This window comes from Manis javanica, chromosome 5 (genome assembly GCF_040802235.1).
Source record: "Manis javanica isolate MJ-LG chromosome 5, MJ_LKY, whole genome shotgun sequence".
Taxonomy (NCBI): domain Eukaryota; kingdom Metazoa; phylum Chordata; class Mammalia; order Pholidota; family Manidae; genus Manis; species Manis javanica.
Genome location: NC_133160.1, coordinates 8,727,164 through 8,742,269, shown reverse-complemented (window position 1 = coordinate 8,742,269; position 15,106 = coordinate 8,727,164). Strand labels below are relative to the sequence as shown.

The 15,106-nt window shown below is 47.1% G+C and overlaps 1 protein-coding gene across 3 annotated transcripts in view; it reads right to left on the bottom strand.

Annotated features, from left to right (window-relative positions):
* ZFP64 (ZFP64 zinc finger protein) overlaps positions 1-14,198 on the bottom strand; it is a 63,540-nt gene extending 49,342 nt beyond the window's left edge. Inside the window, exons 1-2 of one of the 3 annotated variants that reach the window (XM_037006304.2) lie at positions 13,561-14,198; positions 10,338-10,577 (exon numbers count right to left, since the gene is read on the bottom strand). In XM_037006304.2, coding sequence (XP_036862199.2) covers positions 10,338-10,577; positions 13,561-13,606 — 286 coding nt within the window. In that variant the 5' untranslated portion in view covers positions 13,607-14,198. The remainder of the gene's footprint in view (positions 1-10,337; positions 10,578-13,560) is intronic. The other 2 variants (XM_017665099.3, XM_017665098.3) reach the window with 2 other exon arrangements.
* Between the last annotated feature and the right edge of the window lie 908 nt (positions 14,199-15,106).

The following is a 15,106-nucleotide window of genomic DNA, read 5'->3' as shown; positions in this document are numbered from 1 at the left end:
CCCCAGGGAAAGCCTTCAGGTGGCCTTGGTCACTGTGGGGGTTTGTGGGGTTCAATGTTGGAGAAGCCATTCATTTCTAGGGGTGTGTGTGTGTGTGTGTGTGTGTGTGTGTGTGTGTGTGTTCGGACTGACCTGGGACCAACCTCTTGTCTCCACGACTCACTCACTAGCTATGGGGCCTTGAGCAAGTCGTGTGTGTGTGTGTGTGTGTGTGTTGACCTAGGACCAACTTCTGTCTCAACTCACTCACTAGCTATGGGGCCTTGAGCAAGTCCCGTGTGTGTTTGTGTGTGTGTGTGTGTGTGTGCGCGCGCCGACCTAGGACCAACTTCTGTCTCCACAACTCACTCACTAGCTATGGGGCCTTGAGCAAGTCCCGTGTGTGTGTGTGTGTGTGTGTGTGTGTGTGTGTTCGGACCGACCTGAGACCAACTTCTGTCTCCACGACTCACTCACTAGCTATGGGGCCTTGAGCAAGTCCCTTCTGTGTGTGTGTGTGTGTGTGTGTTCGGACTGACCTGGGACCAACTTCTGTCTCCACGACTCACTCACTAGCTATGGGGCCTTGAGCACGTCCCTTCTCTGACCTTCAGTTCTTCTGTCAGTGAAATGGGGATGTTAGCAGCAGCTGCTGAGCTTAGACCTTATTGTTTCAGTAAAGCTTCAAGGTTTAGGGAGACTGAGTTGGGCACACGGAGGGCTGGATAGTTACCCGCTGCCGTTACCTGATTATCCACAGTAGATTTATTCATTTGTCTGTACTCAAATTTGGCGTAACTGGTGGCCCTGCAGAGAGCCCAGCAGAAATGGGGGCATCAGTGACCGTCGACCGGTGCCAGCACCCCAGGTCTGCTGGGGGGGAGGATGCCCGGCCTGCGACGGGAAGTGTTTCTGCAGAGGCACAACCTGCCCCCCGCCGGAAGAATGTTCTAGCTCCTCTCTTCTCTGAGGGTAGTGAGGGCTTTATGTGGGGGGGGGTCTCACTGCTAACTTTTTGCAAGACCGCAGGGCATCTCCTCCTCAGGTGTGACTGTTAAAATCAAGCCCTGTGGTTAGTGAGATCGCCCCGGCTGCATCCACCCTGCCGGCTCTGCCGCACACACACCTGCTTCGCGCTTTCGGTTCTGGTTTTCATGTCCTGGGGATTCCCTTGCTTTTCTGTGGGTCCGGGAGCGCACCTGGGCCTCTTTGTCCTAGTTGGACCGGTTTGTAGCTGGAGCCCCTTGGGTGTTGAGTTATCTGGTCCTGATGTTGTTTAAACTGTAAGCCTCTCACAGGAATTTCCTGGAGAGCCAAAATCTTCTCTGAGGCTCGTACAAATTGGGCTCACATGGATCACCTGTAGTTCCTTTTCCACCAAATTGCCTGTAAAATCTGGGGACAACTTTCATATCTCCCAACCCACTTTGGGGCTCCCTTCTCCTCTTCAATTTAGAAACTCCATTTTTTCTCCTTTTCTTCTTTTTAAAAACTAAAAACTGTATTGCTTTTTCAAAATTAAAATAAACACTAATTGTAGCAAATCTAGGGAGTACAGAAAAATGTAGAAGGCCCAATGCTGTTGCCACATGGCAACATACACCCTTGCATTATATGACCATTATATCCTGTACCTTTTCTCTAAAACACTCGCCTCCAGTGCGATTAGGTAATTATTTGGAAAATTATTTAAAGACCATCCTCTCCTCCCTTTGGGTGGATGAGCCACATGGGGACCCATCTGTGTGTTTCCTTCCATCGCTGTCTCCCAGCCCCTAACACACAACCTGGCAAAGGGCAGGGGCTCAGAGAGTATTTTTTTAAACTCATGATTAACTAAATGACTTGCATATAGATTTTAAAAGTATAAAGAAAGTAGAAAGGATCATGATTTATGTAATTTCATATTCTCCCTTTTGGTTCAACACGTTTGCCATGTTAAAGCAGTTTGCCACGTTATCATTCACCCAAAACACAATTTCCAGTGGCTACCTAACATGCCATCACTTGGGCTGTCACACAGTCAAATCAACCACTCCCCTTTCTTCGACACTGAGCTGTTTCCTGGGTATTTACTTTTCTAAATGACACCTATCCAAAATGTTTAACTTATCTCTAGTTTCTTTGAAGTTGAAGAATTGGTCAGAATGATATCGGCATTTTATCGCTGAGTGATAGCCAACCATAGATCTTCTCTGAAAATCTCAGTCTTTTCTTGGCCTTTCCCCCTTTTCTTGGCCATGACAGAATGAGATCGTGTAATCTGCAACTCTTTTATAAGTGAGGAGGGCGACCCCTTCCACATTTATTACCCACTCACATACCTTCTTTTGCGAATGGCCTGTTTAGGCCCTTAGTTCTTTTTTTCTATTGAATTTTCACTTTTTTCTCATTGACTTGCAAATGGTTTTTATAGATTAAGGACATCACTGCATTGCCCTATATTCAAATCCATTGCTCTTCCTGTTTCTCCCAATGTTGTCATGCTTACAATTCATGCAAGGGTTCTCGATCCAACCAGAAGTCAGAATTCATCTCCCGAGAGACAAATGCACCTCTTTCTCTGTAATGAAAAGGCCTCTCATGCTCTTCCAAAAGGTTCCACAAATGTGCGGTACATCTGCCTGGTCCCATCAGTCGACTGTCCCCAGCCCACCAGGTAAGCCCAACACCAGGTTCAACCCCTGACCCCGCCCCTCTCTCTACCACAGCTGACTGGTCCAGCCGCACACACCTGACAGCAGCTGGGCCAATCAGACCCCTGGAATTAGGAATTAATTGGTGTGGACTTTCCTTCTGAAAAAAGAAGGCATAAAACTTCAGGGCGGATAGCGGTGCCTCTGCAATGGCAATGTATACACAGCCCACCTCGGGATCTCTCGATTCCAATTCAATAGTTCTTTAAAACAAGCCTCCACCAGTGTAGCAGAGAAGACAGGCAGTGACTCACAGCATCTTACTACGCTGATGGACTATGCCGATGGATGCAATGGGGTATGTGGGGGGGACTTGATAATATGGTAAATGTAGTAAGCACAATGTTGCTCATGTGAAACCTGAGCATAAGATTGTATATCAATGATACCTTAATAAAAAAAAATAGAACAAAACAAAATAAAACAAAACAAGCCCCCACTAGCTGGCTTAGGTTTTCAGGACGCTGCTCAGACTCACCAGGCAAAGGGTCTGGGTATCTGCATGTTTCACTGAAGCTTCAGGTAACAAGGTTTACAAACACTGCAATGAGGAAGGACTTTACTGAGGGGTAGTGTGTAGTGGCCAGGTGCACAGATTCTGCAGCTGGTAGCCCAGGTCTGAGACCCAGTTTTGCCACTTCTGGTTCTGTCATCTCGGACATGTTACTTAACCCCTCATGCCTTAGTTCATTATTGGTAAAATGGAGATAAAAATTCTTAGTAACTAATTTACGATTGTGAAAAACTACCTCTAGTACTTAGAACATGCGTGCATGACACATGATGAGCACTTCGTAAGAATTAGCTATTTATTACTATTATTACCAGATCCTTCTGGCAAATCACTACATAATTTATTTTACTAAATCGCTTATATGTTCAACAACCTTCCGTGTCTCCCCAGCTCCTTCAGAACAAAGGCCAGCGCGGAAGCATGGCTGCTATCAATACGCCCTGTGCCATTTCTAGCTGCTGTTAGCAGACTGTGCCTTGAGCTTCCCCACTTCTAAGCCATCACTAGGAAATGCCCCCTTCCCACCATCTTCCTCCCAAAGGCCGGCCTATTCCTTGATCCCACTCAATTTTTTCCCTGGCTTTCTCCATGGGACCCATCTATTCTATTAACTCTGACCAAGGCTGTGCCTGTTGCAGATGGCTAGGTTTGTATGTCTTACGACTAAATCCTCCTCCTTGAAGGCCCTGGAATTTACCAAGGGTAAGCACCTCCGTTAGCTGGCACAGTCCCAAAGCTGCCCTCACTGAGCCCTTAAGATGAGACAGACGCCAGGCCACATGCCTCATGCACACTGACAAATTTAATCCATACAGCCGCCCTTTCCTGTGCTCATTGGGTAATTATTTTATTGAGAGCCTAGAATGTGCTGGAAGCAGGAAAACAAGTCTGATTAGGTCTGTGCCCACAGGGGGATTTACAGTCTAGTAAACTAGAAATGATAGCACTGATTTGGGGCCCATGCACCAAACCAAGCCTTAAGGCTTTCAAATCATAGAGCCGGTCTTCCCTATGTGAGTGTCCTCTGGGCAGTGACCCTAGGGACACACCTGTAGTTGAATACGTTTACCATGCATTGAGACAAGGAACACCTCACACCACAGGAACTGTGCAGCCTCTCAGTAATGGGGGGCTAGACAGGACTTATTATAGGTTTGAGGCTCATGGTAGATGATTTTGGGGGAGGGTTCAAGGACACCTGCAACGGAAGCTGTCAGGAAGTGGGGAAAAGTCGATGAGCTGATACCTTAGTAAATATTACCGAGAAGCAGAGAAGCTAAAGCCATAGCAGGCAGAGAAGCAGCCATCATGCACGTGACAGGTAGAATGGATATCTGGTATTGTGTGGTTCAGATGTGATGATAGAGAGGTTTTGTTTTATCCTGTGCCAGTGTTGTCACAGAGGAGCCTTGGATCATGTTGATGTTCTGGGAAACTTTCTGCTCAACAGGAGAACAGCATGGCCTACCTGGGAGAGCCAGCCTAGCTCCCAGCAACCCTAAGGCCTAGCTGATGATGGCTTCTGGCTGTCAGGGGCTGCTTTTCTTCTCAGAGGGCTGCCTGTAGGTCACCACTGGAGCACATCTGTTGCTATATTTGCTGCCATTGTCTCAGAATTCACTTCTCTAGCTGAATAACTAATTCTAACTGTGATAAGTAAGTGCTAGGTGAGGAAAGTGAGAAACCAAACTTTAGGGTATGGGGAGAGGGAGAAATCTCAGCCAGCTTCTAGGTGGAGGTGACTTTCAGTCTGGGATCTAAAGATGAGAAATTAACAAGAGGCAGGAAACATCATGCTAGGTCATATGATCCATTCAACTACTTTTGGCTCAGGGCTTGCCATGAGCCAGGCCCTGAGCCAACATAGCCTATGTGCTGTTTCTTTTAATTTTCACAGCCTCCTGATTCAACAAGCAATAAAACCTAACACTGACAGCTCTACATGTCTATTGTGTAGGAGTCCACTGAAGTGAGTACTACAGTTCCTTCCACCTACAGTAGGGAACACAGAGACCCAAGTTACCTGTTCCAGGTGGCCTGGTTGGCAAGTGGTGCTGCTGAGATGTGAACCCAGGCGGTCTGGCTCAGGACCCCAGACTCTTAACTACCAAGCCCCATGGCCTTTCTGTTTCTTTTGTCACCACTTTATAAAGGGGACACCAAAAGCTCTTATAAATCGCACTGGCCGTGTGGCTCCTATGGCCCTATGCAGCCAGGACTCAACCTTAGGGGCCTGACTCCAAAGCCCCATGACTTTAAAGCCATGAACTTAGAAAATTCATGTGAGATGCTAATTTTTTCCATCAACATCAATAGCTTATTTTATTGCTCCCATAGTAAAGTTCTTAAATCAAATGTCAAACAACAGGCAGCTTTCAAAGCTAGAAGGGAGAGAATAAATTTTACTTTACATCCAACTATCACTGGGCAGAGAGGAGACATGAGCTGAGTATGGACGAGTTCAGCTTAACCAGAGATGAAGAGTGACGTCATCTGGACAATATCTGGGTCAGGTATCTGGAGAAATCTGCTAGTGTTGGGGGTCAGACTGCAGTTTTGGGCAGTGAGGGGCTCTTCAACCCCGTTGAGACCCAGAAAACCCCGAGGAGCTTGTTAAAAACACAGGTGCCTGAGCCTCAGCCCCAGGGATTCGGACACAGAGGTGGAACCCAGGTACCAGCATCTTTAACAAGCTTCCTAGGGATTCTGGTCTATCTGCAGGTCTGGGAACTGCCAGTAAGTGTGACACCAAAGCCCAGGCTCAGGGGAAGCTGGCACCGAAAACCAAGCTACACAGTGTAAGAGGGAGGAAAAAAAGCAGCCTTCTGCTTGTTTATGGCACAGAAACAGGAGCAATTGCAAGGGGCAAATGAGTCGGGCAGAAATGTAACAGACTGCCCACCTCACCATCCATTCATCCATCCACCACCCGTTTATGAATCTCTGTATTAGTAAAAGCTGTCATGTACTGAGCCCAGTCAGGCTGCCCCAGGCCCTTTATGTGGGTTACCAGAGTCCTCGCAATGATCCAATGGTTATTAGGCATTAGGCACCCAATTCTATTACCTAACAGAGGACGCGCCATCTAACCCTCTCTTACAGATGAAGAATGCAGAGGGAGTAAGCCCCTGGCCTGGTCCTGGCTGCTGGCGCTGGCGAGCAAGCCGAGTAGTCTACGCTTGGAGCTCCTTCAGCACCGAGCAGTGGGTGCCCCTGTGAGCTGGGCAGAAAGAGGGCTCCAGGGTAGCGGGCAAAACTCAGCCATGGCCAGAGTGAGTGCCTGAAGGGCAGTGGAAGCGTTCCGAGGAGGTTGGAGGGCTCTGAGCAAGGAACTAGGGGAGCAGGGGAGGGCGGCTGATTGGGGGTGGGGTCTGCTTCTCTGATGGGTATAAGATTCGGGCAGCTGTTCATTTACTCAACGGAGAACAGTGCTAGGGATCTGTGCTGAACCCAAGGGGTGCGGGCCCTTACCTCATAGTGCTTACAGTTCAGTGATGGGATGAACCTTAAGTTTGTTCCACAAACAATCATTTAATTTTGGGGGCCTGACCCAGTTTGGGAGAATAATATGTGTCTGAGTGTATATATGATGTCAATGAAGGACTCTTTGAGGAAATGCCTTTAAGCTCAGCTTGGAAATATGTATAAGATTAAGTCAGTCCCAGCTGTAAGAGAAGCTGTAGATGTTAGATGTGAAGTAAAATTTATTCTCTGCCTGCTAGCTTTGAAGAGAGGAAATGCCTTTAAGTTCAGCTCGGAAATACGCGTAAGATAAAGTCAGTCCCAGCTGTTAAGAGAAGCAAGCTGTGCGTAGGGTATTAGGGAATGGTGGGGAGTGCCCACCAGGGTAGCCTGACTGGGCTCAGTACACAACAGTTTTAATTAATATGGAGATTCATGAACGGGTGGTGGATGGATGGATGGGGAGGCGGAACAGCACATACAAAGGTTCCGAGGCTAGCGGATATGTGGCTTATTTGGAAAACAGGAAGATTATCATGGTCACTGCAATACAGAGCGGAGGGGAGCATCCCGAGATAAAAACAGATTCTTTGTGTACAGACTGTCATGTCAGGTGAAGGTGGGAAACGTATTTCTGGCAGAGGGAACAGCGTACGCAAAGGCTCAGAATCCAGAAAGATACAATGGCCACAAAAAAGTGTAGGCCTTAAAGCCTCCTCACACTGGGGCATCATTTTATAGACTTGACACCCAGTGTGTGGCGTTCCTGGGGGGTTGTTTTTAAGGACAGGGAACTGAACGTTCAGTCTTCAAGAAGACCACCAGGGTAAGGGCCAAAACGTACAAGTCCTGGGACCCTCCTGAACTTGCGGTGGCGCCCTGACCACGTCTGCCCCCATCTGCAGCTTCACTCTGCCCTGCTGTAAAATACGAAGGGTGTACCAGGTTCATCTTTAAGGTGGTTTTAACATTTTCTTGGTGACTTCTTGTAAGATGAGAATCAAGATGAACTCAGGAGAAAGTGGGAAGATCTCCAGGTACTTTTATTCGAGTTTAGGAGTTGATCAGCTAATTCTATTTCAATGTGTAAACACTCAGCAGAAATGTTATTTTGGATGCACCAAGGAAACAAGCACAGAACGTTGCTTCTTGCCAAAAAATTCGAACACCACACCAATACAAACTGCTAATGCGCAAGTTGGTAGCCCCACTCCAGATGTTCTCTACTCCTCAGTTCCAGATTAACTATTGGGTAAACACTGTTTGAGAACAAGTTGGTGGGCTCAACTGGGCTCACAGATGTATTTTGTTTGGCTAACAAAGTTTTTTTTTATTAAAGTATCATTAATATACAATCTTATGTTGGTTTCAAAATGTACCTCACAGTGGTTCAACAGTCCCTGTGATCAACTTATATTGTGATTGCCAATTATTACGCCCTTTTATCCCCCTCCCCCTCCCCCCCCCCTGAAACTGCCCCCCCCCTTGGTAACCATTAGTCACTTCTCAGTGTCTATGAGTCTACTGCTGTTTTGTTCCTTTTGTTTTGCTTTGTTTTCATATTCCACAAGTAAATGAAATCATATGGTATTTGTCTTTCTCTGCCTAACAAAGCTTTAAAATGTGGGAAATTTCACATTTTTCAACTCCTCTGAAACATCCAAATATCTAACTGACTGGATCCAAATAGCAGCTGTACCTTCGAATGAGTCATGCATGCTTCCTCCACTTCACCACACTCCCCACCATTCCCTAATACCTACGCACAGCTTACTTCTCTCCTTAACATTACCTGTTTCATTCTTGTTCTAGAAACTTTTCTTGAATATATTACTATGTATGTATGCATATGTATGTTTTTTTACACTTACCTGGAGAACCTTTTTACGTCTACATACAGATCTAGCTCCCCTTCTCAAGGCTAAGTCATATTCCATCATCTGAATCTGATATTTACATATCTTGACAAATAAATACAAAGGTTCCACTTTCTTTATAGTATATGCTGTAAACAAATACCTTTGCACATTTGTTTATGAAGTTCTATCAGATAAATACCTAGAAGTGGACTTATTGGGTAAATGTGTTTATGTACATTTTAAAATTTGAAAGATTTAAAATTTAAGCTGTTAAATTTAAAAGCTATCACAAAATTGCCCAGGTTATATGAATTTACATCCCCGGAAGATGAAAGTGGTATCCTTGCCCAATTTGATATGCATTCCTACATTTCTAAGGTGATGGAGCATCCTTGTCTGTTTACTGGCCTGTGGTGTATCATCTTTGCCCTTTGCTGACGTTGCCACTTGGCTATTTTTCTCTACTTTCACTGACTCTTTTGGATACTTATATGTGAGGGACATTAGGCCTCAGTCATATATGCTGCAACTGTTCCCCAGTAGTTTTAAGACTTTATAGTACATTGTTTCTATTTTAGAAAAACTGTAACTTCATTGCAATCAATACATGATTCTTTTTCTTTTGCTGGGGGGCCCACAACCTATCGTCTTTGGAGGCATAGTATTAATATTATATCAATTAAAAAATTGAATGTCTTTAAAATTTAATTAAAAAATTGAAAACATTTTCATTTCCCTGTAGGATCCAGCAATGTCTGTACTATCTCAATTAAGTGGGTTACTTCAGACTTTTAAACTTATCTGTCTGGCCCCTCAAGACAGATTATATAGGTGTACGTACAGTGTGTGTGTGTGTGTGTATCTAAGTATGTGTGTGAGTGTATAACGTTTACTCTAGAATTCTTATGGTTTTACTGTGCACATTTAAGTTTTGGGTCCATGTGCAGTTTATTTCTGGTGGAGGGAGTGGATACAACCAAGAAGGGGACTGAATTTCTCTGTTTTCCTGGTTGGCAGTATAGTGGGAGGGAGGCAGCAATGCCTGTCTGTAGATATAAAAACAGACGAACCCCATGTTTTTGTCCTTTTATATAAATAATGCAAATTCCGGGCTCACACACATACTCCCATCACCCAAAATAACCACTTTTTTTTCTGAGCGTGAGAAGGCTTTATTTCGTGCAAAAAGTACACACGCTAAGAAAGGGGAGTGTGAGCCACCTCAAGGAGTAGGGCACACTGCAGGGCTTGGGATTCTGTCTGTTAAGGCTGTCAAGAGTGGGGCAAAGGGCAGGAGGCATGTCATGGGCTTGACATGCGGTCTCATGGTGTCTGTTTCCAGTGAGAGACATTACGTCACCATCTATAGTCTGTCCTCTAGATATTCCGTAAGATAAACTTAACACAAGGAATTTCTTGAACTTGTTTTTCTCCAGGATGTTTCTCCTCAAGCAGTGGGGACGGATCATTTAGGACTGCTTGCCCTACCTTCAGATAGGGTAACAGAACCACCTTTTTTTAATGCAATGTATTTCCTCCAAGTATTTTGTTCTTAGTATACAGATTTTTGTTTCAGAAATCTTTTTCTTTTTGCCTGTTTGTTTTGACTAACATGTGACCACATTTATAATGGCTAACGCTTAATGTTTTAACCCAGCAGTTCCCAAATGTGGCCGGGCAGCTGGCTTCTCAGTGGAGATTGTTAAAAATAATGAATTGGTACCCTAGGGGGTGAGCCCTGGGAATCCATACTTTTTTTAAGAGTTCCATGAAGGTGTTTGGGACATAGGCAGGCCAGCTCCAATCGACTCCCCACCCCCCCAGTACCTGTGATCGTCTGGGTCTCTGAAGTGATGGTTCTGGTGGTGGTCTGCGTCTGGGAGGCAGGTACCGTTTCCTCTGATACAAACTGGACTGTGCTGGGGGCGGCCCCGGATGTGCTGGTCAGCTGGCAGCCACTTTGCTTGTGAGCTACAAAGGCATCCAGGTTGTTAAACTGCTGCTTGCAGATGCCACAGATGTGGATGTCAGGGGTGAGCTCCACCAGCACCGTTGTGCCCCCTGGAACTCCATGGGACAAAGGGAAAGTCACAGATTAATTCCAGACAACTTGCAATTATAACACAAACCAGATCCAAGGTAGGAAAAAAGATTAAAAAGGAGGTAGGCATGGCTTATTGCTGGCCCAAGGTCCATTCCATTCCCCAATTCTTCCTTACAAACAAAATCCCAATTCTGGCCCAGGAGCCATGTACCCAGACCCAAGTGGGGGCCATGATGCACCGCTGCCCATGGGGGCACTAGTGGTATTTTACCAGTAGCCGCCATCTCCTACCCCAACTAATGTAGTTGTACACTTCCAGTCATTATGGAAACCAATCCCCTACTTTCCTCCTCTTCCCACCCATGAGAACACTAGTTTAAGTAATCTTGGTCCCCTACATACTTGGGAACTTCTGAGGAAAATATGGCTAATATGATAAAAAGAGAGCAGACATGGTTTGGTACTGCTTTCCTGTTCTTCAGCCTTGAACGCAGATGTGATGCCAGGGGCTTCAACAGCCATGTTGTAACTATGAGGAAAATGCTAAGGTCCCCACAGAGCTGGCCCTTAGTTCACTGATTGCCTGAATCAACTAATTCCAGGTTTCTCATTAGGCCAGTATAGTTCAGTTTGTTACTTATAACCAGTTCATTCCCAACTGTTAAGGATATTAGTCCTCAGTAGTAATGATACTGAGAAGTCAATACTGTATAAACATTTGCAAAGCACTTACCACGGGACCTGGTGCTATATTAGGAAATGCTATATAAATGTTTGTTAAATAAAGAAATAAAATCCATTACTACATCTCTAACTGGTATGATTATCTTAATTTCTATTTTTAAAATTTTCTTTGCCTTATTATGATAAAGCATTATAAAATGTCATGTTTATAAAAGAAAATCTGGAAGAGAAGAAACATGGGGAAAAAAATCACAATCTTCCCATTTACATGTACCATAAGCATTACAAAATACCTTCCTCCGTACATTTTCTTTAAGCTTAAAAATTCTTTAAGATCATAATGTACTATAAAACTGATCTTTCTCCTACATAATGTCACATAAGCACCGTTATACTACTAAAATCTTTATAATTATTTAATGACAACATACTAAATTTTCCATGTGATCCACCTGCCATTATCTCAGTAGCTATGAGGGCTTTATATTATTTCCAATTTTCCCCAAATCTAAATAATACAAGAACTACCTTGGTGCATATATGGCTTGTACCATGCATCTTAAGTTTCTGAAAATTCATAGAATATTTACATCACGCTAACTTTTCCTCAAATCTGATGAAGACAAGAAATCTGTGTGGAAATACAACTTAGTTGACTTGCTAAGGAGAGGCACTCTGGGCTGAGCAGTGTTTTGTTTTATAAGCCACCCTGCAGAGCGCCCTGTGTACGTAAGTACTTTAAAACCAATGGATGAAGAATGGAGCCTTTTCTACTCTGCGGGAACACCGCCTCCCTGGAGCTACCGAGATGCCCATGGGACCAAGAGGAGAAGTTACCCTGCAATGAAGTGATTTGCATCGATGAGAATTCCCTAATGATTGGACAGGACTAATACCCAGTATGAAAGGGTTTTAATAACCAATAATGCTGCAGGTATGTGGCAGATGCACAAACAATGGCCTAGATTTCCGTTAGACAATTTACCAACAGCAACAGGCTTGGATTTTCTCATCTGTAAAATGGAGAGAAGTTTCTGTTTCATAGGAGATGGTCATGAGGACTATGAGATGGTATCTGTACAAGGCCAGCTCTGGGGTCCGCATTCCTCTGCATGTTACTTGGTGGGGTTATTACTGAGGTACCTATCTTAATTTGAAAGCATCCCCTTCTGGAAATTTGGAATGATAAAATACATCTGCCTCCCTCACTGGTAGTGAGGATGAACTGAGGGCAAATCGCAAACACTAGATCCAGATACCCCTCATCGGAAACAGAAAGAATTCCTTTATCTTTGCAAAGTTCTGCAAACCCGTCCCAGCACCAGAATAACCTGGGGGAGCGGAGGTGTGTTACACCTGGACACATCTAAGCCGCACTTCAAAGACACTGAGCCATTATGCAGCAGAGGTGCAGGAGGGATGGTGTTTAGGGAAATCTGTGCCCTTCACAAATTATGCAAAGAACACCCAGCCAAGTTTGGGAGCCCAATGTCTCGAAAACTGTCAACGGTAACAGATAGCAAGCTAAGCCCTCACTATGTGCCAGGTCTCTGCAAACCTCTGTGCCCGGGGTTCGCAAACTACGAGAATCCGAATCGCCCGGGTCAGGCCCGCAGATCCCGCCCACCCCAACTGAGGGGTGGGGCGCGGAGAGCTCGCTTGGTTGTTTTTTTTTTTTTTTTTTTAAATAAGCGCTCGCGCTCCCAGGTGGCTGGTTTGCGCTCAGTCCTTGGACCACACTTTGGGAAACAATGCAACGGACGAAACCAGAACTCGGAAAACTGCTGTCCTCATCAAGAAAATTAAAATGAACCCAAACTCAACGAAAGCGACACGGCCCCTTTCTCCATTCAGAGCTCCACCGTTAACGTGAAAAAGGCTTTGCGGGGCGCCGGCAAGCGCAGGCGGCCAGACCTCGTGAAACCCTCGGTTCCCCACACTTCAAGGATTTTGAGCCACCGAGACAGAAGTTTTCGCATCAACCATGCCGCAGTTACCCCCAAATCCCCCTAAACCCCGCAGCGGGGGGCAGAGGGGCGGCGGCGAATGGCCCGAGGGGGTGGCGGTTGTCTGAATGGCATGCCCTCCCCCACCGCTGCCTTGCAAGGGGTCTTGCGGGGCTGGAGAGCGCCCCACGCCTAGCACCAGGTTGGGCGCCCCCTGCACGGCGCGCCCGCCGCGGTCCCCGAGACGCCGGCTCCGAGCCGTCACCCCGATTTCGGGGCCCCGGGCCTGCTGGCTGCGTCGCAGACGTGCTTGGGCCCGGGCCCCGGAGCGCGCACTGGGCCCAGGAGCGCGCACTGCGCCCGGAAAAGCACTTACTTTGCACCGAGCCGGGGAAGCTCTCGCCCTCGCTGCTCGCATTCATGGCCGCAGACTGGGAGGTCCCCGGCCGGCCGGGGTGCCAGGGCGGGGGGCGCTGATCTACATGGTGCCAGGACTTTTCCTTTTATTTTTCCACACCCCCAGCCTTCCTTCTCCCAACTCTGCGAGGCGGGGAGGACGGATGTAAAGCAAGCTCCACTTCCGCTGCCTAGAGGGCGCTGGCCGGGCCCTGCCGCCCCAACCTGGCTTTGCATCAGCGGCTCCCGGAGAAGCGGCGAGCCAATCCCGATGCCCGGGCCGCGCGGCCCGGGCCCCGCGGAGCCCCCCGGGATCCGGATGGCGCGCACGCGTCCCCGCGGCACGGCGACCGCGGGTGGCTAGGGAAGTACCCGCCGGGCCGCGGCAGCCGGCGCGCCGCCCGCACCCCTTGCGTTCTTGGCCGACGCTTTAGTCTCCCCGGCGCGGGCGCCTTTGCACCTGCCGCCCCGAGCGTTCGGTCCCTAAGACGTCGCTCTCGGGGCGCCGGAGTGTTGGCGGAGAGGACTGGGCGGTCGGGGCGCGGCGGGCTTGGGAGAACCCCGGCTGAGCGCCGGCACCGGGCACAGCAGCAGAGCGCTGGGCGGGTTCGCTGACCAGCTAGTGGAATAAAGAGAACCATGATCACGTGTGTGATAAGAGTAACATCTGGGATCAAGCGCTGAAGGCCACCTGCGCCAAGGGTCTGCGGACTTTATCGTGCACAGTCACCTGGAGGGCTTGTTGGAACACAGACTGCTGGGTCCACCCTGAAGTTTCTGATTCTGTAGGTCTGGGGCGAGGCCCGAGAATGAGCATTTCTAAGTTCCCAGGAGCAGTCCCTGGTGTTGGTCGACACTGCCCTCTCTGCCTTGTCCCCAATCTTATCTGCCACTACTCTTCTCTGTGGCTTCAGTGCCCAGCACTCAAGTGTTAAGGCCTTGCGTCACTGTTTCCTCGTATCCACCTGCCGCCCTTTCTCATGCCTTCAGGTCTTGATTCAAATTCACATCCTTAGAGAGGACATTCTTGGCTGACGCATTCTGATATTGTGGTTCGCATCTCCTGGTCTGTTTTATCCTTCTTCGTGGCACTTATTGTATCTAACGTTATGTATCCGAAGCCAGTCTATCTCTCACCATCGTCCTGGTCCGTATATATCTATCCGTATATATCTATAGAGAAAGGGAATTCACGTGGGTGTTGCCTGGTTCTCCCTCCCCCTCACAGTCAAAAGTTCCTAAAAAGTGGCATTAAAAAGAAAATCTCTTTCCTTCCTTGATAGATCTTCCTTGATAGATCTATCCCCAGTGTTGTGGCCTAGTACCTGGCACGTAGTAGGCTCTCAGTTAATATGGTTTGTATCACTAATAGACTTTTCCTGCTGTTTCCTTTAAGGATGTGTTCATTCTTCCAGCAACTATTTGTTTGTAAGTTTTGGCACTGTGCTGGACCCTGGAGGTACAAGGGTCATCCAAACGCTTTGGTGCCTGCTCTAATAGAACTTGGCTAATGACTAGCGATCCAG